The sequence below is a fragment of the Mustelus asterias genome, chromosome 15, assembly GCF_964213995.1.
Source record: "Mustelus asterias chromosome 15, sMusAst1.hap1.1, whole genome shotgun sequence".
Lineage (NCBI taxonomy): Eukaryota > Metazoa > Chordata > Chondrichthyes > Carcharhiniformes > Triakidae > Mustelus > Mustelus asterias.
Genome location: NC_135815.1, coordinates 8,307,101 through 8,330,287, shown reverse-complemented (window position 1 = coordinate 8,330,287; position 23,187 = coordinate 8,307,101). Strand labels below are relative to the sequence as shown.

General features: G+C 48.7%; 1 protein-coding gene across 1 annotated transcript in view; it reads right to left on the bottom strand.

Annotated features, from left to right (window-relative positions):
* The window catches only part of LOC144504890 (NHS-like protein 1), a 259,032-nt gene that overhangs the window by 53,195 nt on the left and 182,650 nt on the right, over nt 1–23,187 (bottom strand). Inside the window, exon 2 of the mRNA XM_078230638.1 lies at nt 2,430–2,582. Within this exon, the coding sequence (XP_078086764.1) occupies nt 2,430–2,582 (153 nt within the window). The remainder of the gene's footprint in view (nt 1–2,429; nt 2,583–23,187) is intronic.

The window sequence follows — 23,187 nt, the reverse complement described above, 5'->3', positions numbered from 1 at the left end:
AGTGTCTGGGATGGAGACTCACTGTTCATCCCGTCTGGAACGGAGGCTCGCTGTTCCCCCTGTCTGGGACGGAGACTCATTGTCCCCGGTGTCTGGGACAGAGTCTTGCTGTTCCCGGTGTCTGGGACGGAGACCCCCTTTTCTGTGCAGGATTGCAGACTGAAGGCATTGACTGTGAGAATTGTCTATAAGCGGGTTCCTTCCACAGGCACTGGCTACAGTTAGCTTCCTAACCAGAGGAAAACACATGTTTATCTTGTGGGTTCTTGTGATCTGGAATGTGCTGCCTGAAAGAACGGAGCAAGCAGATTCTTCAATTTGCAAAAGAGAAGTGGATAAATACTTGAAGGTGAAAAATATACTGGACCATTGGGGAAAGAGCTGGGGTAGAGGGTTAAGTGGATAGTTCTACAAAGCAGCTGAATAAACACACGCTGTCAGGAATCATCTGGTGATTCCAAACTAAATGCCTGTTGACTTTGGTTCAGGTCAAAGTTTGAATCAATGGCGATGCTTCATGTAGTGGAACAGCCTGTAGAGAAGCACTATGAACTCCCGCGCGTGGAGCCAGGCGGCAGAGAGGGGAGATGAATGGCTACGGAAACAGACATTGGGAAATTCGACCGATTCAGCAAAGTTCATAGAAATCATAGAATCCCTACAGTGCAGAAAGAGGCCATTTGGCCCATCGAGTCTGCACCGACCACGATCCCACCTAGGCCCTACTCCCGTATCCCTACATATTTACCCACTAATCCCTCTAACCTACACGTTAGGACAATTTGTTTTTTTAGCACGGCCAATCAACCTAACCCGCACATCTTTGGACTGTGGGAGGAAACCGGAGCACCCGGAGGAAACCCATGCAGACACGAGGAGAATGTGCAAACTCCACACAGACAGTGACCCAAGCCGGGAATCGAACCCAGGTCCCTGGTGCTGTGAAGCAGCAGTGCTAACCACTGTGCCACCGTGCCGCCCTCTGGTTGTTGAGACTATCAGTCGATAGTACTGCAGCATCTAAAGGAGTGGGTGTCTTAGTGTGAGGTTCGTGGGTGCATTGTTGAGGGGCTGAAACGGTAAGCCCCGTCAGTTCTTGAGTAATGACAGGGGGTTCTTTGCAGTAAACTGGGAAGTGCCGGGTCATTGGAGAAACCACTCAGTTGTTGAGACGCTTTCCTCTTCCTTCCTGTCAGTGCTCCCCGCTGGTTTATGAGTTTACAGAGCAGGTTGGTTCGTGTGACAAAGGGAAGCCGGTGAGGGGGACATTCTCCATGACGGTAGGGGGTGGCGGGCAAAGGAATGTGAGGGCACTCCAGCCCATTCCGATGCTAACTGGCTTCCCTGATCATTGGAATTTGTAGCCAGCGCTGTGAAACCGAATCCCTCGACACACACGGTTCATTTTCACATCTCTCTCGCTATCCTGCAGTGTTGGTGTGTACAAGGCGTCACTGGTACAGTTCTGTCCCATCCGACCACTCCCAATTATTCATATAAGCTGTTCCACCCCCTCAGAATGGTGACTCGTGTGGCCCTGTTTATCTTGGTGCTGTTACGTGACATGGCGAGTGAATGGCAGACACGCATTCTCGGTCCGTCCACCGCACTCCGTTTCCCAGACAAGCCCCAAGTCCTGGCTGAATTCACAAAGTCCACACCAGCCCTCTGATCCATCCCAGCCGACCGGTAATGTGGTTATAGCTCGAGTCACTTTGCAAACAACTGACAGGGAGTTGGCTGCAATGCCTACCAATAGCAGCGAGCCATTTCTCATCTCCATGCCCTTGCCCTCTATCTCTGCAACCTCTTCCAGCCCTGTAACCCTTCCAGATCTCTAAGCTCCTCCAATTCTGGTCTCTTGCACATCACCATTGGGCGCCATGCCTTCAGCTGCCTTGGCTCCTTTCCTAAACCTCTCTGCCTCTCTTTCTTCTTAAAAATGCTCCCAAAGAACCTCCCACCCATCTGCCTAATGTGCCTTGGTGTCAATTTTCATTTGACACTGCTCCTGTGAAATGCCTTGGGACACTATTGCCTGCATACATTTTTAAAAATTATTCTTTCACAGGATGTGGGCATCACTGGCTGGATCAGCATTTATTGCCCAGACTGTGGGAGGAAACCGGAGCACCCGGAGGAAACCCACGCAGACACGGGGAGAACGTGCAAACTTCACACAGACAGTGACCCGAGCCGGGAATTGAACCCGGGTCCCTGGCTCTGTGAGGCAACAGTGCAGTTTTACACTGCATGCGACCATCCTTCCTCCCGAGGCTCTTGAGCCGTGCTGCACTCGACTGGTTCACTCGATTTGATGTCTCGCCATGTTTCTGTGGAAGGATTTTGATGTTTTCAATCTGGGTCACCCCTCGGGGGAGGCCAGTGGGGGTGGGGGTTAGGGAGGAAGAGAGGCGGAAGGCCCTTACCTCGCAGTACGGTCTTCAGGTTAACCTTGGCTTGTTGGTGCAAATCCTCTACGCATGAGGAGCGGCTTGACGGAAGGAACACGTTCTCCTGCTGGTGCCATGATGCTTTATAGTGGACCGTCCATTTACTCTCTTCGTCCAGGTTTGAGACAGCTAGAAAAGAAAAGGGAACGGCCTCAGTATCACACGGAGCAAAAGGAGGCCATTCGGCCCATCACATAAAGAGCTGTCCAATTAATCTCATTTCCCCTTCTCTTTCCCCATAGCCCTGTCAAACCCAACCCTGCCCGACCACCTTCCCATTACAGCATCTAGACATTTCGTACAATCCCACTGCCATGATCTTAACCACTCTTCCAGGAAATCTTTTCATTTGAACTGTTGATCAGTTCAGAACAATTTCAACACCTGTAATATATAGAAATGACTCGGAAGAAAACATAACTGGTCTGATTAGCAAGTTTGCGGATGATACGAAGATTGGCGGAGTTGCGAATGGTGATGAAGATTGTCAGAGAATACAGCGGGATATAGATAGGCTGGAAAATTGGGCGGAGAAATGACAGATGGAATTTAATCCGGACACATGCGAGGTGGTGCATTTTGGAAGATCTAATTCAGGTGGGAGCTATGATTCAATCAGGAGCATGGACACACAGAGAGATCCGCGAGTACAGGTCCACAGATCCTTAAAGGTGGTGAAGAAAGCATGTGGCATGCTTGCCTTCATCGGACGGGGCATCGAGTATAAAAGTTGGCAAATTATGTTACAGTTTTATAAAACGCTAGTTAGGCCACATTCGGAATACTGTGTCCAATTCTGGTCACCACACTACCAGAAGGATGTGGTGGCCTTGGAGGGAGTGCAGAAAAGGTTTACCAGGATGTTGTCTGGTATGGGGGGTATTAGCTATGAGGAGAGGTTGAATAAACTGGGATTGTTTTCCTTGGAAAGACAGAGGCTGAGGGATGACCAGATAGAAGTTCATAAAATCATGAGGGACATAGATAGGGTGAACAGTTGGAAGCTTTTTCCCAGGGCAGAAATGACAATTTAAAGGGGGCACAAGTTCAGGGTAAGGGGGGGAAGGTTCAGTGGAGATGTGCGGGGGGAGTTTTTACACAGAGGGTGGTGGGGGCCTGGAATGCGCTGCCAAGTGAGGTGATTGAGGCAGACACATTAGCGACATTTAAGACTTATCTGGATAGGCACATGAAGAGGCGGGGAATGGAAAGTTGATCTAGATAGGAGAACATGATCGGCATTGGCTTGGAGGGATGAAGGGCCTGTTCCTGTGCTGTATTGTTCTTTAGCACAATCCAGCATTTACAGGACCAGCAAGTTGAGGGGGATTAGGACAAGCTAATTGTGATTACTTCCTTGAGAGGGTGTCTGACCTGAACCATCCACATTGAAAATGCCTCAGACACACAGCATAAGGCAGCTGAGTGTGAGGAAACACCAGACATCACAAGCCTCATTTCAGACAGTCTTGCTGCTGTATCGGATGTCCCACGCACACCTGAGATGTAGTGAGCTGCTTTGGGTGGAGTTCAGTCCATTCAGAGCAGCCTCAATGCAGAACAAAAGCACCTTTGTGAGCCTGAGGGACAATTTTGTTTTCTCGCGAATATCAACGGGACAAAAGCGACAGGCAGGAGGAGCTGGGAAATTACTGCAAGCCATTCCCAGAAATTCCATGGCCTGGGCAGGAAAAGGCAAACTGGGATTTGAGGGGGGGAGGGGTGGAGAGCGAGAGTGAGGGAGAGAGTGAGGGAGAGAGTGAGGGAGAGAGTGAGGGAGAGAGTGAGGGAGAGAGTGAGGGAGAGAGTGAGGGAGAGAGTGAGGGAGAGAGTGAGGGAGAGAGTGAGGGAGAGAGTGAGGGAGAGAGTGAGGGAGAGAGTGAGGGAGAGAGTGAGGGAGAGAGTGAGGGAGAGAGTGAGGGAGAGAGTGAGGGAGAGAGTGAGGGAGAGAGTGAGGGAGAGAGTGAGGGAGAGAGTGAGGGAGAGAGTGAGGGAGAGAGTGAGGGAGAGAGTGAGGGAGAGAGTGAGGGAGAGAGTGAGGGAGAGAGTGAGGGAGAGAGTGAGGGAGAGAGTGAGGGAGAGAGTGAGGGAGAGAGTGAGGGAGAGAGTGAGGGAGAGAGTGAGGGAGAGAGTGAGTGAGAGAGTGAGTGAGGGAGTGAGAGAGAGAATGTGAGAGAGAGAATGTGAGAGAGAGAATGTGAGAGAGAGAATGTGAGAGAGAGAATGTGAGAGAGAGAATGTGAGAGAGAGAATGTGAGAGAGAGAATGTGAGAGAGAGAATGTGAGAGAGAGAATGTGAGAGAGAGAATGTGAGAGAGAGAATGAGAGAGAGAGAATGAGAGAGAGAGAATGAGAGAGAGAGAATGAGAGAGCGAGCGAGCGAGAGTGAGTGAGAAAGAGAGAGCGAGCGAGAAAGAGAGAGCGAGCGAGCGAGAAAGAGAGAGCGAGCGAGCGAGAAAGAGAGAGCGAGCGAGAAAGAGAGAGCGAGCGAGAAAGAGAGAGCGAGCGAGCGAGAAAGAGAGAGCGAGCGAGCGAGAAAGAGAGAGCGAGCGAGAAAGAGAGAGCGAGCGAGAAAGAGAGAGCGAGCGAGCGAGAAAGAGAGAGCGAGCGAGCGAGAAAGAGAGAGCGAGCGAGCGAGAAAGAGAGAGCGAGCGAGCGAGAGAGAGCGAACGAGCGAGAAAGAGAGAGCGAGCGAGCGAGAAAGAGAGAGCGAGCGAGCGAGAAAGAGAGAGCGAGCGAGCGAGAAAGAGAGAGCGAGCGAGCGAGAAAGAGAGAGCGAGCGAGCGAGAAAGAGAGAGCGAGCGAGCGAGAAAGAGAGAGCGAGCGAGCGAGAAAGAGAGAGCGAGCGAGCGAGAAAGAGAGAGCGAGAGAGAAAGAGAGAGCGAGCGAGCGAGAAAGAGAGAGCGAGCGAGAAAGAGAGAGCGAGCGAGAAAGAGAGAGCGAGCGAGAAAGAGAGAGCGAGCGAGAAAGAGAGAGCGAGCGAGAAAGAGAGAGCGAGCGAGAAAGAGAGAGCGAGCGAGAAAGAGAGAGCGAGCGAGAAAGAGAGAGCGAGCGAGAAAGAGCGAGCGAGCGAGAAAGAGAGAGCGAGCGAGAAAGAGAGAGCGAGCGAGAAAGATAGAGCGAGCGAGCGAGAAAGAGAGAGCGAGCGAGAAAGAGAGAGCGAGCGAGCGAGAAAGAGAGAGCGAGCGAGAAAGAGAGAGCGAGCGAGAAAGAGAGAGCGAGCGAGAAAGAGAGAGCGAGCGAGAAAGAGAGAGCGAGCGAGAAAGAGAGAGCGAGCGAGAAAGAGAGAGCGAGCGAGCGAGAAAGAGAGAGCGAGCGAGAAAGAGAGAGCGAGCGAGAAAGAGAGAGCGAGCGAGCGAGAAAGAGAGAGCGAGCGAGAAAGAGAGAGCGAGCGAGCGAGAAAGAGAGAGCGAGCGAGAAAGAGAGAGCGAGCGAGCGAGAAAGAGAGAGCGAGCGAGCGAGCAAGAGAGAGCGAGAGAGAAAGAGAGAGCGAGAGAGAAAGAGAGAGCGAGCGAGAAAGAGAGAGCGAGCGAGCGAGAAAGAGAGAGCGAGCGAGCGAGAAAGAGAGAGCGAGCGAGCGAGAAAGAGAGAGCGAGCGAGCGAGCGAGAAAGAGAGAGCGAGCGAGCGAGAAAGAGAGAGCGAGAGAGAAAGAGAGAGCGAGCGAGCGAGAAAGAGAGAGCGAGAATGAGAGTAAGAGAGAGAGTAAGAGAGAAAGAGAGCGCGAGAGAGAATGAGAGATAGCATATGTGTTAGAGAGAGTGAGAAAGAGAGTGTAAGAGAGAGAGAGAGAGACAGCAAGAGAGAGGAAATGCGCGTGAGAGAGAAAGACGGGGAGGGTGGGCACATTAAGGTCTCAGTTGGAATGTTATTTTCCTTGCTTCCCTTGATCTTAGAATGTTTTGGAGTCGCAAGGCTCCACCGCCAACACTGAACCGAGAATTATCTAACGGAAACATCGCAGGTGTACAGGGAAAAGGACAGGAGGGTGGGACTAGCTAACTTGTTGTTGTGGGCAGCGGGCACAGACTCAATGGGCTGAATGGCCTCCCTCTGTGCTCTAATCATTCCATGATTTTCTGTTCCTCTGACAACGGTGTCCAGGGGATTAATCTTTAATTCCGAAGGTTCCAGGAGGGTTGCCAAGGCCGAGACATCAGCTGAGCAGATGTCTGGAAGCTTCTTGGCAATGCCAAGGCAAGCGGATTGGGGCATGGGCACCGCAGAAAATGTTATAGTTGCCTAATGTTGGAAGGATAAGCGACTGTTGTTAAAGCCTGTGATCGAGCTCGGAAACTGGGCACTAAGCAAGCAGCACCTGAACACACGGCTTGCCTCCAGTTGACACAAGCCAGGCATTGCTGTAATAATGACTGCTGCCCTCTCTTTTGTTCTGGTGTCAGCCCATTATTTGTGTCAGGTACACTTCCCTGATACGTTGCTGCCCTGGGGACCACCTCATCGCACTCTCCTCACAGAAGGATCGTCACGCAGAGCTGTGTGACTCTCTCCCGGTTGAGCAAATCAATTCTGCAGAGCAAACACCCAGCTGTGTTTACCCAGCTGATTCCTGTAGCCTGTGAGAATTGATGCCAGGCACCCAGCTCCCAGCAGCAGACTCAGAGCACTGGCTGGACTCCAGAAACTGATCCAACAACACAAATGGCCTGATTCTGGCCCCAAACTAAATTCAAACTCAATGTCAGCTGCAGCTCACTAGCGCCAGAGTCCCATGCCAGAGCCTTTGTGTGAGGAGAACCCAAACTGAATCACCCAATGCAGTACATAGGAACACAGAAGATAGGAGCAGGAGGAGGCCATTCGGCCCTTCGAGCCTGCTCCGCCATTCATTACAATCATGGCTGATTGTCCAACTCAAAAGCCTAATCCTGCTTTCTCCCCATAACCTTTGATCCATTCGCCCCAAGTGGGAGTGCCGCGCTGCTGGGGATGCCGTGTTCTGGATGGGATGTCAAACTCCGTCATCCCTCTCTGGAGAATATAAAGATCTCACGGCCACCAACTCAAAGGAGAGCACGGGAGCTCTCCTCAATATCACCAAATAGTTATCTCTCTATCAACATCACTAGACCAGAACCATATCGATACAAGAGTCAGCTGTGGTTCAGTTGGGAGCACACTCACCTCTTCAGTTACAAGGTTCTGAGTTCAAATCCCACTTGAGTATAAAACTCAAGACTGACACTGTGGGAGTGCTGCACTGTCGGATGAGACAGATGGGTCCAAGCAAAAACAAAAATCTCACAGCACCATCTCAAAGGAGAACTTGGGAGTTATCCACTGGCCAATATTTATCTCTCAATCAACATCACAAGAACAGATTCTCTGATCATTATCACATTGCTGTTTGTGGGATCTTGCTGTGCACAAATCAGCTGCTGCGTTTCCTACATTACAACAGTGACTGCACTTCAAAATAAGTACTTTAAAGTTTATTAGTCACAAGTAAGGCTTACATTAACACTGCAATGAAGTTACTGTGAAATTCCCCTAGTCGCCACACTTTGGCACCTGTTCAGGTCAATGCACCCTAACCAGCACGTCTTTCAGAGTGTGGGAGGAAACCGGAGCACCCGGAGGAAACCCACGCAGACACGGGGAGAACGTGCAAACTCCACACAGACAGTGACCCAAACCGGGGATCGAACCCTGGTCCCTGGCGCTGTGAGGCAGCAGTGCTAATCACTGTGCCACCGTGCCGCCTCCTTCACTGGCTGTAAAGCGCTTTAAGTGCTATATAAATGCAAGTCTTTTTCCTTTTAACTTCCTTCTTCCTAAACGTAGGTCTGACTTCTCAGAAGAGCCAGTCTACAGCAGCCTCTGCGCACACACACACACACACACACACGCACGCACACACACACACACACACGCACGCACGCACGCACGCATAGTGAAATCCAGTGAAGGGTTCACACCCTAAGCCTGGCTTTTCTCTTTTCAGATGGTCACTGCTTTTATTTAAACTTCCTTACCTGCTCACCTAAATCAGCTTCCAATAAGGCATTATTTTAAAAACCACATATTAATCATCCTGTGTGTTTGATGTAACGTGATATCATCACAAAACACGATCAGTCACCAGCGACACACTGACAGACTCAAGAACTACTTGCATTTATATAGCGCCTTTAACAGTGCAAAATGTCTGCAGGTGTTTCGCAGGAACATAAGTAGACACAAACTGACACTGAGTCAAATAAAGACAGGAAGAGCGTTGACTAAATGTTTGATCATAGAGATAGCTTTTAAGGAGTGTATTAAAGACAGGATAGGTGTGAGGCCACAGAAGAATAAGCATTTACAAATTGCTTAAATATATCTTTGGGTTGGCAGGGTGGGTGGACTGGGGGTTGTTGGAAGTTATGCTGTTTTATAAAGAAGGAAAAATCATACATCACACGTAGCTCAGTTGGCAGCACGAAAGCCAAAAGGCTGTGGATTCAAATCCCACTCCAGGACCTGAGTGCACAGGACACTCTCGCTACAGTACAGGGGGCGTGCTGCATTGCCAGACGTGCAGTTTTTCTGAGGAGACATTAAATAACCAAGGGCTTGTCTGCTTTTTCAGGTGTGTGTGAAAGATCCTGCAACTCTGGGCTGAACTGACTGCTCCTGAGTTGCACCCATTCTGTGATTCCATGATAGCCTGTGATGTAGCACTGTTCAGCTACTAATGCAGTAAGAAGTCTCACAACACCAGGTTAAAGTCCAACAGGTTTATTTGGTAGCACAAGCCACTAGCTTTCGGAGCGCTGCCCCTTCGTCAGGTGAGTGGGAGTTCTGTTCACAAACAGGGCATATAAAGACACAAACTCAATTTACAGAATAATGATTGGAATGCGAGTCTTTACAGGTAATCAAGTCTTAAAGGTACAGACAATGTGAGTGGAGAGAGGGTTAAGCACAGGTTAAAGAGATGTGAATTGTCTCCAGCCAGGACAGTCAGTGAGATTTTGCAAGCCCAGGCAAGTCGTGGGGGTTACAGATAGTGTGACATGAACCCAAGATCCCGGTTGAGGCCGTCCTCATGTGTGTGGAACTTGGCTATCAGCTGCTAATGTGCAGATGTTTAAACCCTCCTCTAACCCTCCTCTTTCATGGGATGTGGGCATCGCTGACAAGAACAGCATTTATTGCCCATCCCTAATTGCCCTTGAACTGAGTGTCTCGCTCGGCCATTTCAGAGGGCAGTTAAGAGTCAACCATCTTGCTGTGGCTCTGGAGTCACATGTAGGCCAGACCAGGTAAGGACGGCAGATTTCCTTCCCTAAAGGACATTAGTGAACAAGATGGATTTTTCAGACAATCAACAATGGTTTCATGGTCATTACCGAGACCAGCTTTCAATTCCAGAGTTTAGAAGGATGAGGGGGGGATCTAATTGAAACTTACAGAATACTGTGAGGCCTGGATAGAATGAATGTGGAGAGGATGTTTCCACTAATGGGAGAGACTAGAACTCGAGGACACGAGTAAAGGGACGCTCCTTTAAAACTAAGATGAGGAGGAATTTCTTCAGCCAGAGGGTGGTGAATCTGTGGAACTCATTGCCACAGAGGGCTGTGGAGGCCGGGTCATTGAGTGTCTTTAATTCAGAGATAGATAGGCTCTTGATCAATAAGGGGATCAAGGGTTACGAGGAGAAGCCAGGAGAATGGGGATGAGAATCATATCTGCCATGATTGAATAGCGGAGCAGACTCGATGGGCCGAATGGCCTAAGTCTGCTCCTATATCTTATGTTCTTATGGTTATTAATTGAATTTCAATTCCGCCAGTTGCCATAGATTACTAGTCCAGTGACCTTCCCAGTGCGCCACCATTCCACCTACAATTTGATCCCAGATCAAGTGGAAACTAATTGTCCTTAGGAATCATGTCCGCGGAGGAGTCAGTATATCCAGGATAGGAAGAGCAGGAAAATGATACATACTTCAGTTGTGAACTGGGCTGTGTTGCATTGCTAGAATACTCTCTGGGACCTATTGAGCCTTCAGGAATAGCTATGGGAGACTAGAGTCCACAACACCCTCAGAATGTGTCACAACAGCTGGGCTTGCATGACATTTGAGGGTGGGGAACATTGTTGAGAGATCAGGAAAATAACTGCAGGAGATTCCATTCCCCATTCCTGCAGAAGTGTCACTGACTTATCCCCCAAATGTGCTCACCGATAATGTACAAAGCACCCTCATTCTATAAAGCACTGGGAGTACAGCACTGCTGGATAAACCAGGGTGTGTTTACACTATGCTTCCAGTAAATACTGCAGTGTATAAATCAGGAGTGTGTAACAGCCTTGCCATATGTACTGTCCCACGCAAACTATGCTGAGATAGTTCTTACAGTATATGCATTGTGTAAGTCATGCTGAGATCCAGTCCTTGCAGTATATAGTGTCCTGAATTCTATAGTCATGAATAAGATTGCATGGACCCTGCACCCAACACAAAACAGTTAGACAAAGGGAAAGTACCACAAAAGGTCCCTCACAGTAGCTTGCATCCCTGCTGAAGCCATCAATCTCATTGGTAAATGACAACCTTGCTCACGCCCAGTATTATGTGAGCGGCAAATGCAAAAAAGATAAATTGTTTGAATTAAAAAGGTTCAAATGTTTTAAACGCGACAGTGGGACACCATGAAGGAACCAAGTAAAGCTGGGATTTCATGGTGCGTCTGTCAATGACTGGGAAGATGTTGCCGATAAATCTCCGTCCACCCAACCAGTACATGGCAAACTCTGCACTGACTTGTGTCCTGCTATAGTTAAAGCTGTTTGATCTGGGTGAACAAAATCCAGCACAGTTCCAGGGGAAACCTTTGAAAACTGACTGACGACTGCTTTTCGAGTGCACTCCTTGAGAGGGCACTTCTTTACAGTCTGTTATCCAAGCGTGTGCACAGCGCTGTGCCAAGGAGTGCGCAACAGATGTCAGCCCCTCTCCCCTCATTATAAAGCTCTCTGCGGAAGAGTTATCTGAATGCACTGTCTGCAGCGGGAATGGGAGAAGATTCAACCGGGGGCCAAGCGCAAAAATCAAGGCTGATACTACTGAGAGACACTAAGAAGCCTCACAACACCAGGTTAAAGTCCAACTGGTTTATTTGGTAGCATGAGCTTTCGGAGCGCTGCTCCTACATCAGATGAGTGGAGAGTTGGATTCACAAACAAATCTCACTAACTGTCCTGGCTTGAACAATTCACACCTCTTTAACCTGTGCTTAACCCTCTCTCCACTCGCACTGTCTGCACCTGTAAAAACTTGATTACCTGTTAAGACTCACATTCCAACCATTATCTTGTAATTGAGTCTCTGTCTATATATGCCATGGTTGTTGAACCCAACTCTCCACTCACCTGATGAAGGAGCAACGCTCCGAAAACTCGTGATACTAAATAAACCAGTTGGACTTTAACCTGGTGTTGTGAGACTTCCTACTGTGGCTACCCCAGTCCAACGCCGGCATCTCCACATCATGACCACTGAGGGAGTGCTGCACTGCCTTTCTTTTGGATATATTGTTAAACCGATGCCTCATTTGCCTGCTAGGGTTGATGTCAGGATCCCGTGGTACTGTTTCGAAGAAGAGTCCGTGCTCTGTGTCCCCTCCCGGCCAACATCCATCCCTCCATCAACATTACAAAAAGAGATTAATAAAAGCAAAATCCTGCAGATGCTGGATTCTGAAACAAAAATAGAAAATGATGGAAGATCTCAGCAGGTTTGGCAGCATCTGCGGAGAGAGAAACAGAGTTAACGTTTCGATCTGGATGACTCTTCCTCAGACGTGCTCTGTAGAAGAGTCACGCGGACGCGAAATGTCAATTCTATTTTCTCTCCACAAAAAGCAGGCTAACTGGTTAATTTCACACTGCTGTTTGTGGGATCTTGCTGTGCAGACATTAGTTGCCATATTTTCCATGCTGCAACAGTGATTACACTTCAAAAAGTACTTCACTGGCTGCAAAGCGCTTTGAGCCATCTGATGGTCCTGAAAGGGTGCTATATAAATGCAAGTCCGTTAATGGAGAAAGAGAAGGTGGAGAGGGACTGTTGGCTCGTGCTTCAAACAAAGAGCTAGCACTGACGTGATGGGCCGAATGGCCTGTTTCGATGGTGTGACCTCTGTATTTCAATGTTGTCTCCATGTGCAGAAACATGGAGAACATGTTTCACTGGAACATGCGACACAGGAGGCTATTCGGCCCATCAAGTGTGTTGGTGTTTACCCTCCACACAGACAATTAGTTTCAGTGGCATTTCCTTGCCCTGTTCCCAAATCCTGTCAACCTCCATTTCATCTCTCAATCTCTACTGAGGGCGGCACGGTGGCACAGTGGTTAGCACTGCTGCCTCACAGCGCTAGGGACCCAGGTTCAATTTCCAGCTCGGGTGACTGTCCGTGTGGAGTTTGCACGTTCTCCCCGTGTCTGCGTGAGTTTCCTCCAGGTGCTCTGGTTTCCTTCCAAAGTCCAAAGACGTGCGGGTTAGGTGGATAGGACATGCGAAATTGCCCCTTAAAATCAGGGGGACTAGCTCGGGTAAATGCATAGGGTAATGGGGATAGGGTCTGTATGGGATTGTGGTTGGTGCAGACTCGATGGGCCGAAGGGGCTCCTTCTGCACTGTAGGGATTCTATGATTCTAATGTGCCTCAAATTGTAGCAGTGAATGTGAATTCCGCAACCTGAGAACTCTGATGTACTTGAAGTTCTTCCTGGACACTGTTCTCAATCATCCGCATTTCAGTTTGGATCTGTGGTCCCCTCATTCTTAACCCAAGATTCTATCTCTATTCAAAGAGGAACTTGTGGGTGGCACAGTGGTTAACTGCTGCCTCACAGCACCAGGGACCCGGATTCGATTTCCCGGCTTGGGTCACTGTCTGTTGGAGTGTGCACATTCCCCCCGTGCCTGTGTGGGTTTCCTCCTTGTGCTCTGGTTTCCTCCCACAGTCCGAAAGACGTGCTGGTTAGGTGCATTGGCTAAATTCTCCCTCATTGTACCCGAAAAGGCACTTAGGGGATTTTCATAGTAACATCATGTAAGCCTACTTGTGACACTAATAAATAAACTTAAACTAAAACTAAATTGAGTAAATTCTAAAAACAATGACCAACAAATGACCATCCCCAGCCAGACTGAACTCACCACCTCTTGCTCTCACGCACTAAACTTCTTTCTGGAACCAGTTTCAGGGGAGCGATCAGAGTGAACTGTTGGGCTTGAGCTGTTACCATGGACACCCAATGTACACGGCCTTTGCCCTTCATCTCCTCTGGTTAACCCTCTGGTTAGATCGCTGATCTGTATTAAAATTGACTTCTTGGGCCAGAGTTTACAACCCGTACCTCTTGCCCTGTCGTCGATGGTTTCCTGAACCATAAAACCATGGAACTCCTCTCTTCTCCATCCCCTCGCCCCTACAACCTCCAGATTCTTCTGCATATAAAGAGAATTCTTTCCACCCTCGGTGCTGTTTCTATTGACCCTTCTCCTAAGCTTGCGAGTGGTGGAATAATAAAGAAAATTTCAGTGGCGTCCCTGGGCAACAATAGAAATTCCTTCACTGCCAACCTCTTTGCACTGGACACACGACACCCGCACCGAGCAAACTTCGCAAAGTTCCACTCACCCTTTTTCTTGAAGAGCTTAATGAAAGATTCCAACTTTCTGTTTATAAACACCACCATCGCTTTTTAAACGAATATCCTTGCCTTTCAGAGTCTTTGTGGCATCATAGAAAGAGGCAAAGCAGAGGGGTCGCCAGAAACATGCAGCCCCCTTCACAAAGTCTCCCACAGACCCACACTCAGGGGAAGAAAGAAGGATCCCTCCCTCCTTTGCCAAGACGGTTGTTAACTTGATATGTGATGGTTTCTCAATTGCAGAGAGGGAGGGGAGGAAGTAGAGATTTGCTTTCTTTTAAAAAAAAAGAAAGGCTTGTAACCCAATAAGCTTAGATTTAGAAGCAGTCTCTCTCTCTTTCTCAGCTTAAGTAAGCCCAGAAGAGAAACATTATCCCTTCCACTTAACCCATCAAAACGTCACAGATGCAGCACAACCAGGATGCCTGGGTTTCCCACTTCACTGTCCTCTTGCAAGCTCAGTTTCGAAGCATCAGCCCCACAGACAGAGAAACCACAAGTTGAGGAATGAGTTTCAATCTTCTCTCCAAATCCACCTGCCCTTCAGTGCTCTGCCTCTCAAAGACTAAGACAAACAGGCAAAGAGCCAGAAGTGCTTTCCCCCACCCCTGCCACACTCACTCATGCTCCTCCCCTCCCTGATGTTGCTAGGTGATAGATTGGCAAAAGACGTCCCCACCCCCCTCCCTCCACTCTGCCCACCTCCCCCCTCCCCATACATCCACCTTGTGCGAGACTGACTACACGTGAAGTGAACCGAAAGGCAACCTGATTCAAGCCCGCCAGTGAGGGGTTCATTGTCTGGCTGGTCTCTCTGCCCACCCCCCCCCAACTCTCCACCCTTCCCCCTCCTCACAGCAGTCAATAGCTCAATCTTTACAAAGGAACCTCTGTGGAATTGCTAATGCAGCCTCTATTTGTTTCCCACCATACAGATTATCAGCTCCAGCCTCCCTTGTGTTCCCTTCACAGAACCCTCACTTCCTCAGAGATCCTTCTTGTGCTGCTTTAACCATGACGGAGGGGTTGAAACTAAAAGCTGTGATGAAGGTCTGTCTAACCTGAAGTATCTGTTCGCCTTAATAGCTCTTGGCGACGATATTTTATTTTTAAAGTACGCTTTCAGCTGTCCTTAAATCCACAGTTTACAAAGCTGCGTCTAACTTCTTCACGTCTGACTCCAGAGTCAGTCGGACGTTAACCCGAAGTATTCCAACTTAAAACAAACAGGCTCTCTCTAAAACAATGCAACTCTGAAAGTGAAGCAGAAGCTGCAAGTGCACAAGTGGTTCCACAATAATTCTAAAGGGATTCAAGACCGCAAACCATAACCCATCTTTCCTGCGCCTTTCCAGCACTTTCTATCCTTGCCTGCAAGTGAAAGCAGCAAGATTATTGTCTCCTTTTAATAGCTCTTGTTAATCAATAGACCCTGCAGGTCACCAATCACCCCCTACCCTCCCCCCATCATTGCAGCTAGCGACACACACATTCCAGCCTGGAACTCACTCCCCGCAGTCCATTATTCCATATATTTATCTGCATTAACCACCTGAACCTCTTGGTTAGATTGCAGTCCGTAACTCACTGCCAGGTTTCCATTATCCTGTATACAACATCGGAAGCCCTCAATTAGATCCCGGGCACAAGCTCATTCCGTTCCACCGACTCCTACTCCTATTATTGGAAATATTAACTTTGCAGAGAAACACAGAAGATAGGAGCAGGAAGAGGCCATTTGGCCCTTCGAGCCTGCTATGCCATTCATAGAAATCATAGAAACCCTACAGTGCAGAAAGAGGCCATTCGGCCCATCGAGTCTGCACCGATCGCAATCCCACCCAGGCCCTACCCCCATATCCCTACATATTTTACCCACTAATCCCTCTAACCTATGCATCTCAGGACACTAAGGGGCAATTTTAGCATGGCCAATCAACCTAACCCACACATCTTTGGACTGTGGGAGGAAACCGGAGCACCCGGAGGAAACCCACGCAGACATGAGGAGAATGTGCAAACTCCACACAGACAGTGACCCAAGCCGGGAATCGAACCCAGGTCCCTGGAGCTGTGAAGCAGCAGTGCTAACCACTGTGCTACCGTGCCATTACAGTCCATTTACAGTTACAGTACGGTGCCATTTCATTACAGTCATGGCTGATTGTCCAACTCAATAGCCTAATCCTGCTTTCTCCCCATAACCTTTGATCCCGTTCACCCCAAGTGCTATATCCAGCCGCCTCTTGAATACCTTCAATGTTTTGGCATCAACTACTTCCTGTGGTAATGAATTCCACAGGCTCACCACTCTTTGGATGAAGAAATGTCTCCTCATCTCTGTCCTAAATATATCCTCAGACTGTGGACCCTGGTTCTGGACACCCCCACCATCGGGGACATCCTTCCTGCATCTACCCTGTCTAGTCCTAATAGAATTTTATAAGTCTCTATGAGAACCCCCCTCATCCGTCTGAACTCCAGTGAAAACAATCCTAACCTAGTCAATCTCTCCTCATACATCAGCCCCTCCATCCCCGGAATCAGCCTGGTAAACCTTCGCTGTGCTCCCTTGAGAGCAAGAACATCCTTCCTCAGAAAAGGAGGCCAAAACTGCACACAATATTCTCGGTGTGGCCTCACCAAGGCCCTGTATAATTGCAACAACACATTCCTGCTCCTGTACTCGAAACCTCTCGCAATGAAGGCCAATATACCATGATGAGATTAGTTAGCAGCGCTTGGTTAACTGTTTAAAATTATAGTTTCAGGTCAATGTGAACCATAATTTCATGCTGAACAGGTTGGTTTTCCCAATAGCCTGGTGAACCGAGCTATATTTTACCAAAGTGCACTCTCAGAATGGAAGGGCTCATGATATGATAATACAGTCTTCCATTCTCGCTGTCCTCATTAATCACAATAATTCCGTAATGATTAATGAGTGGGATAGGGTGAGCTGTGCAGTGGAAAGCGAGGGAGGAATCACCCGATCCCCGGCCACCTGTCAAATCCCTGCCTGTCAGAATAACACCGCACTCGCAAGGTTTACTCCAGATTAGGATCTTAATGCAGCGCCCGGCTGCAGATTATCGTCGCTTAACCAGAACCACAGGCGGAGATACTGGGCTGGATTTTACACTCTGCCGGTGTAGAGGGGAGTGGGGGGAATGTAGAGGCCAGGGGCTGGCCTTCAGATAGAACACGAGAAGCAGCAGCAGAATCCTTTGACCCTGCCCCATCACTCAATACGATCATGGCTGATCTTGGGCTCCAATTATCATAGGCGGCACGGTGGTTAGCACTGCTGCCTCACAGCGCCAGGGACCCAGGTTCGATTCCTGGCTTGGGTCACTGTCTGTGTGGAGTCTGCACCTTCTCCCCGTGTCTGCGTGGGTTTCCTCCGGGTGCTCCGGTTTCCTCCCACAGTCCAAAGATATGCGGGTTAGGTTGATTGGCCATGCTAAATTGCCCCTTAGTGTCAGGGGGGCTAGCTAGGGTAAATGCATGGGGGTTATGGGGATAGAGTCTGAGTGGGATTGTGGTCGGTGCAGACTCGATGGGCTGAATAGCCTCCTTCTGCACTGTAGGATTCTATGATTCTACTTCTCTCCCCGTTCCCCATGCCCCACGACTCTGATAGACCAAAAATCCATCTATCCCGACCTTATACACATTCAATAATGGAACATAAGAACATAAGAAATAGGAGCAGGAGTAGGCCATCTAGCCCCTCGAGCCTGCCCCGCCATTCAATAAGATCATGGCTGATCTGAAGTGGATCAGTTCCACTTACCCGCCTGATCTCTATAACCCCTAATTCCCTTACCGATCAGGAATCCATCTATCCGTGATTTAAACATATTCAACGAGGTAGCCTCCACCACTTCAGTGGGCAGAGAATTCCAGAGATTCACCACCCTCTGAGAGAAGAAGTTCCTCCTCAACTCTGTCCTAAACTGACCCCCCTTTATTTTGAGGCTGTGCCCTCTAGTTCTAGTTTCCTTTCTAAGTGGAAAGAATCTCTCCATCTCTACCCTATCCAGCCCCTTCATTATCTTATAGGTCTCTATAAGATCCCCCCTCAGCCTTCTAAATTCCAACGAATACAAACCCAATCTGCTCAGTCTCTCCTCATAATCAACACCCCTCATCTCTGGTATCAACCTGGTGAACCTTCTCTGCACTCCCTCCAAGGCCAATATATCCTTCCGCAAATAAGGGGACCAATACTGCACACAGTATTCCAGCTGCGGCCTCACCAATGCCCTGTACAGATGCAGCAAGACATCTCTGCTTTTATATTCTATCCCCCTTGCGATATAGGCCAACATCCCATTTGCCTTCTTGATCACCTGTTTTCATCACATTTTCACAATCCTCACCTGCTTGCTCCCGACTGTCTGAAATTTAAAGGGGGCTTGGGAAAGTAACTTGCCTGTCCTTGTGTCTATTAAGTGGCCAATAAGATCCTAATCCCAGCCACGGCAGTATTTTACCCATGACAGGGTAACCACAATAACGGCAGGGTAATCACAATAACGTCAGGGTAACCACACTAATGACAGGGTAACCACATTAATGACAAGGTAACCACAATAATGACAGGATAACCACACTATGTGGGAAGCCTGGCAGCTTTAGCTGCACGGGCTGGCGTTTGGTAAAGGCGAGGGCTGCCTGTAATCCCAGCAGTGGCCATCGCTGCTGACTGGCGCTGCTGAGAGTACAGAACAATTGACCATCTGATTGGCAGGGAGTTAGCTCTCTAAGGCAGGGCTCTCACCAGAATCAGTCTCGTCTTCAAGTGATGAACACTGATTCCAATGATGCAAGGCGGCCATCAGCATCGGGACCAATGACATTTTAGCTGGGAGGAGCAGGGACCACAACACCCCATGAAATCCAGCTCAGAGTATATTATATAATTAGAGCAGTGGTGGGCAGCCTGTGGCTTGGGGACCGCATGTGGCTCATCTGGGTTCGGAGTGCGGCCCACGAGACATTTTGTTAACCGCTGCCCACGTGCAGAGTCGTCACATTCTGCTGATTTCTACCCATGTAGTGTTTCTCCGACCGGTGTGACTGAAGTGATTACACGTAAAACTAGGACAAGTGAAGCGAGGAGTGCACTGACTGCTCACAACATCGACTGTCCAAATATTTATTTTGTTTTTAACCACTTGAAGTTGATAGTTCTATTAATAAATAAATGATTAAGCATCTTCTATAACTCATTATGAAATATTCCGATGTGTATTAAATGTATTTAATTTTATTCATGGTTAGTGAACAAGGCCGATTTCAATCCTGTGGTCCACTGGGATGAAGGAGAGCCACTCATGCTGCCCACTCACTAGCCTAGGTTGCCTATCATTGAATTAGAGTGAAATCTCGGTAATGATAGCTGCCTGGGGCCCCTTCCAAATACACAGCACAGCAATGAATTGAGATTCTTTTTGTTATACACGGTGTCAATCTAGACTCAGCAGGCAGCATTCTCACCTCTGGAAACGAGTTTCGTGTTCAAATCTCAATCCATTAGGCCCAAGGCTGAAAATCCTTGTTAGCACTGCTGCCTCACAGCACCAGGGACCCGGGTTCGATTCCCAGCTTGGGTCACTGTCTGTGTGGAGTTTGCACATTCTCCCCGTGTCTGCGCGGGTTTCCTCCGGGTGCTCCGGTTTCCTCCCACAGTCCAAAAGACGTGCTGGTTAGGTGCATTGGGTCATGCTAAATTCTCCCTCAGTGTACCCAAACAGGTGCCGGAATGTGGCGGCTAGGGGAATTTTCACAATAACTTCATTGCAGTGTTAATGTAAGCCGACTTGTGACTAATAAATAAACTACTTTTTTTTAAACTTTACTTATCTGTCACTTGTTCTTAAGTTTTGCTCCATCTCTGTTGCAATCTCTCCTAGCTCCCGGTTATCACAGACCTTCTACTTTGTTTCATCCTGCCTTATACAGTATATCATTTAACATTTTCTCCCTCTCTTCTTTGAAGAAGTCAGACGGACTCGGAAACCGTAACTCTGTTTCTCCCTCCCTATAGGTGCTGCCAGGGCCGCTGAGTTTTTCCGGAACTCTCGGTTGTTGTTTCAGATTCCAGCTTCTATTTCCCGAAATATATGGAGTTGGTTTTTGTGGCAGCTTGCCGTGCACAAACCTGCTCGGTTTCCTTGGTTACAACAGGGATTTCACTTCAAAATAAGTGCTTGGAGCTTTGGAATGCCCTGAGGCTGTGGAAGATGGGACTGGATGTAATGCATTTTCTTGTGGGTAAGCTTTCTTTCTCCCCACTGAATTGACAAGGCCAATTCCCAAACAGAGTCACAGGCGCTGGTCACCAATGCAGAACCTCAGTAAGAGGTCATCACTTAGGAGCAAGGGTGACGACAGCGAGATCTAACTCTGCCTCCAACACATCATTCAAACAGGATTGGCTGAATTGCAATCAGGAGCTGGGACCCCGACGCCCCCATTTCCTGAATGCAGGGGCATTCAAACTGACTGCAGTAACTTCACCCCCTCTCTGCATCAGGTCAGTAACCTCTGCCCAGACCAAGTGCAGCTTTTGTGTCTTGGGTCATGCACCCGATTTTGGGTTCAAATGCCAGCCCTGACATTGCAATTTGAATTACCGAATTCCTACAGAGCAGAAGGACAGCGTTCGACCCGACGCGTCTGCACCAACAACAATCCCACCCAGGCCATAGGCCAGTAACTCCACGTATTTACCCTGCTAGTCCCCTTGACACTAGGGTCAATTTACTGTGGCCAATCAACCTAACCCGCACATCTTTGGACTGTGGGAGGAAACCGGAGCACCCGGAGGAAACCCACGCAGACACGGGGAGAATGTGCAAACTCCACACAGACAGTGACCCAAGGCCAGAATCAAACCTGGGTACCTGCCATTGTGAGGCAGCAGTGCTAACCACTGGGCCACCATGCCGCCCCAGGAGCAGCAACCCAACTGAAAGAGAAAGACTTTCATTTATATCGTTCTTTTCACCACCACAAAATGTCTGAAAGTGATTTCCAGCCAATGAAATATAGACACAGTTGTAAATGTGGGAAGCGTAACAGGCAATTCTCACACAACACGCTCCCACAAACAGCAACGTGATAACGAGCAGATAATCTGCTTTTTTGTCATGTTGATCGAGGGATAAATATTGCCAAGGGACCCAGGAAGACCTCCCCTAATCTTCTTCACGATAGTACCATGGGATCTTCTACATCCAGCTGAGTGACCTGAGGCTGGGAATCGAACCCAGGTCCCTGGTGCTGTGAGGCAGCAATGCTAACCACTGTGCCACCCCTACATTTTACAATTTGCATGTCCTGGGAAACCAGGCATGCAAATTACACACAGCAAGATCCCACTAACAGGAATGTGGTCATGTTGATTGAAGAATAACTATTGGCCAGGACTCTGGGCAGAACCTCACTGCCCTTCTTCAAATAGTGACATGGGAAGTCTGAAGACCACCTCGCAAGGGTTCACTTTAACATCTCATCCAAGAAACAGTACCTTCGACAGTGCAGCACTCCCTCAGAACTGCACTGAAATGTCAGCCGAGAATATGTGCTCAAAAGATCCCACATGTTATTTCTGAAAAAGAGCAGGGGAATTCTCCCTGGTGTCCTCGCCAGTAATATATCCCCAACAAACATCACTTCAAACAGATGATCAGCTCATTATTACCTGTGTGAGATAGGGACTGCATGGTGCAATGGCTTAACAGTGTCATTTTATCTCCGCAGTTAAAACTTGAATCTAGATCAGGCTCAAGGGATAACTATCTAATTTTTTAGCCAATTTGAACAATAATGAGCTTCACTCAGAGAGATTGGAGGCGGAGTGGACAGGGGAGAATGCGAGATCCTCTCAGTTGGCTATTTGTCATCCTCAGGATGTTCCTTGCACATAGAACCATAGAAACCCTCCAGCGCAAAGGAGTCCATTCGGCCCATTGAGTCTGTTCCGACTCTCCAAAAGTGCGTCTTACCCAGGCAGAACTAACGGATCTCCGACTGCTACAGTCAGGGGTGGTCTTCTAAGGCTGGATAATGGGACATTTTGCTACACGTGCTCTGCATTCCCGGGTATGCTGCAGTCCAGAGCGTCTAAACGCAGCGGCAATCGGAAAAGCAATTACTTAAGGCAAATCCAGGGGGAAATCAGGAGACAGAGGCTGAACGGAGGAGTTTCCATGAAGTATTTCAGCCTCAATTAAGATGGTCTCAAATGAACCAACTATATGGCAAAATGGATACATCAATTCTCTAATCCACTCCCATCCTTAGCCAGTGAGTGCTGTGTCCATAGACAGAGGCTCAGCTCACTACCAGGAGTGAAGAGATTGAGGTCTGGAAAATGTTTCGTTTAGCATTTCAATCATTTAATTAGAAAATGACAGTGAGACACAGCACAATGCCCAGAGGTCACTGAGGTGACCTTTACTCGGCTAATTGCATCTTGAGTAAGTTCCTGTGGTGCAGTCTCTTTCTCTCATTCAACCTGTGAATTAATTGCATCAATTAGCACCTGCCCCGCAGTCAGCCTCCATCCGGGGCGCTCCCGGGAATAGAAAGATCAGCACTTGTATTGCAGAGGCCAGGTGGAAGTCTTCACATTCTCCGTGCATTTCCCACTGCCTGACAGGACAGCCAGGGGTCACTGGAAGCTCGTGTGAGTTTACCTCGGAAGGGGGAGCTTTTCCTGATTCCTTCCTGAAGGAATGCTCACTCCTGAAATAACCCATCTATACCGCAGTCCAGTTCATTTCCAGCACTATATCCCCTCAACATGGTCCACAGCCTGGACACTTGCATTTGACTTCCCGTCCACCATCTACAAGTTACTAGTCAGGAGTGCGACCTTCTCCTCTTCCAAGAGGAGAGCAACTCCAACTACAGAGAAGCTTGACAATGACCAATATAAAGCAGTCTGCTTGACCTTCACTACCTTAAATCTTCATTCAGTCTACCAGGGGTGCAGTGGAGCAGCATGCACCACCTACAAGACGCACCGCAGCAACTCACCAAGGC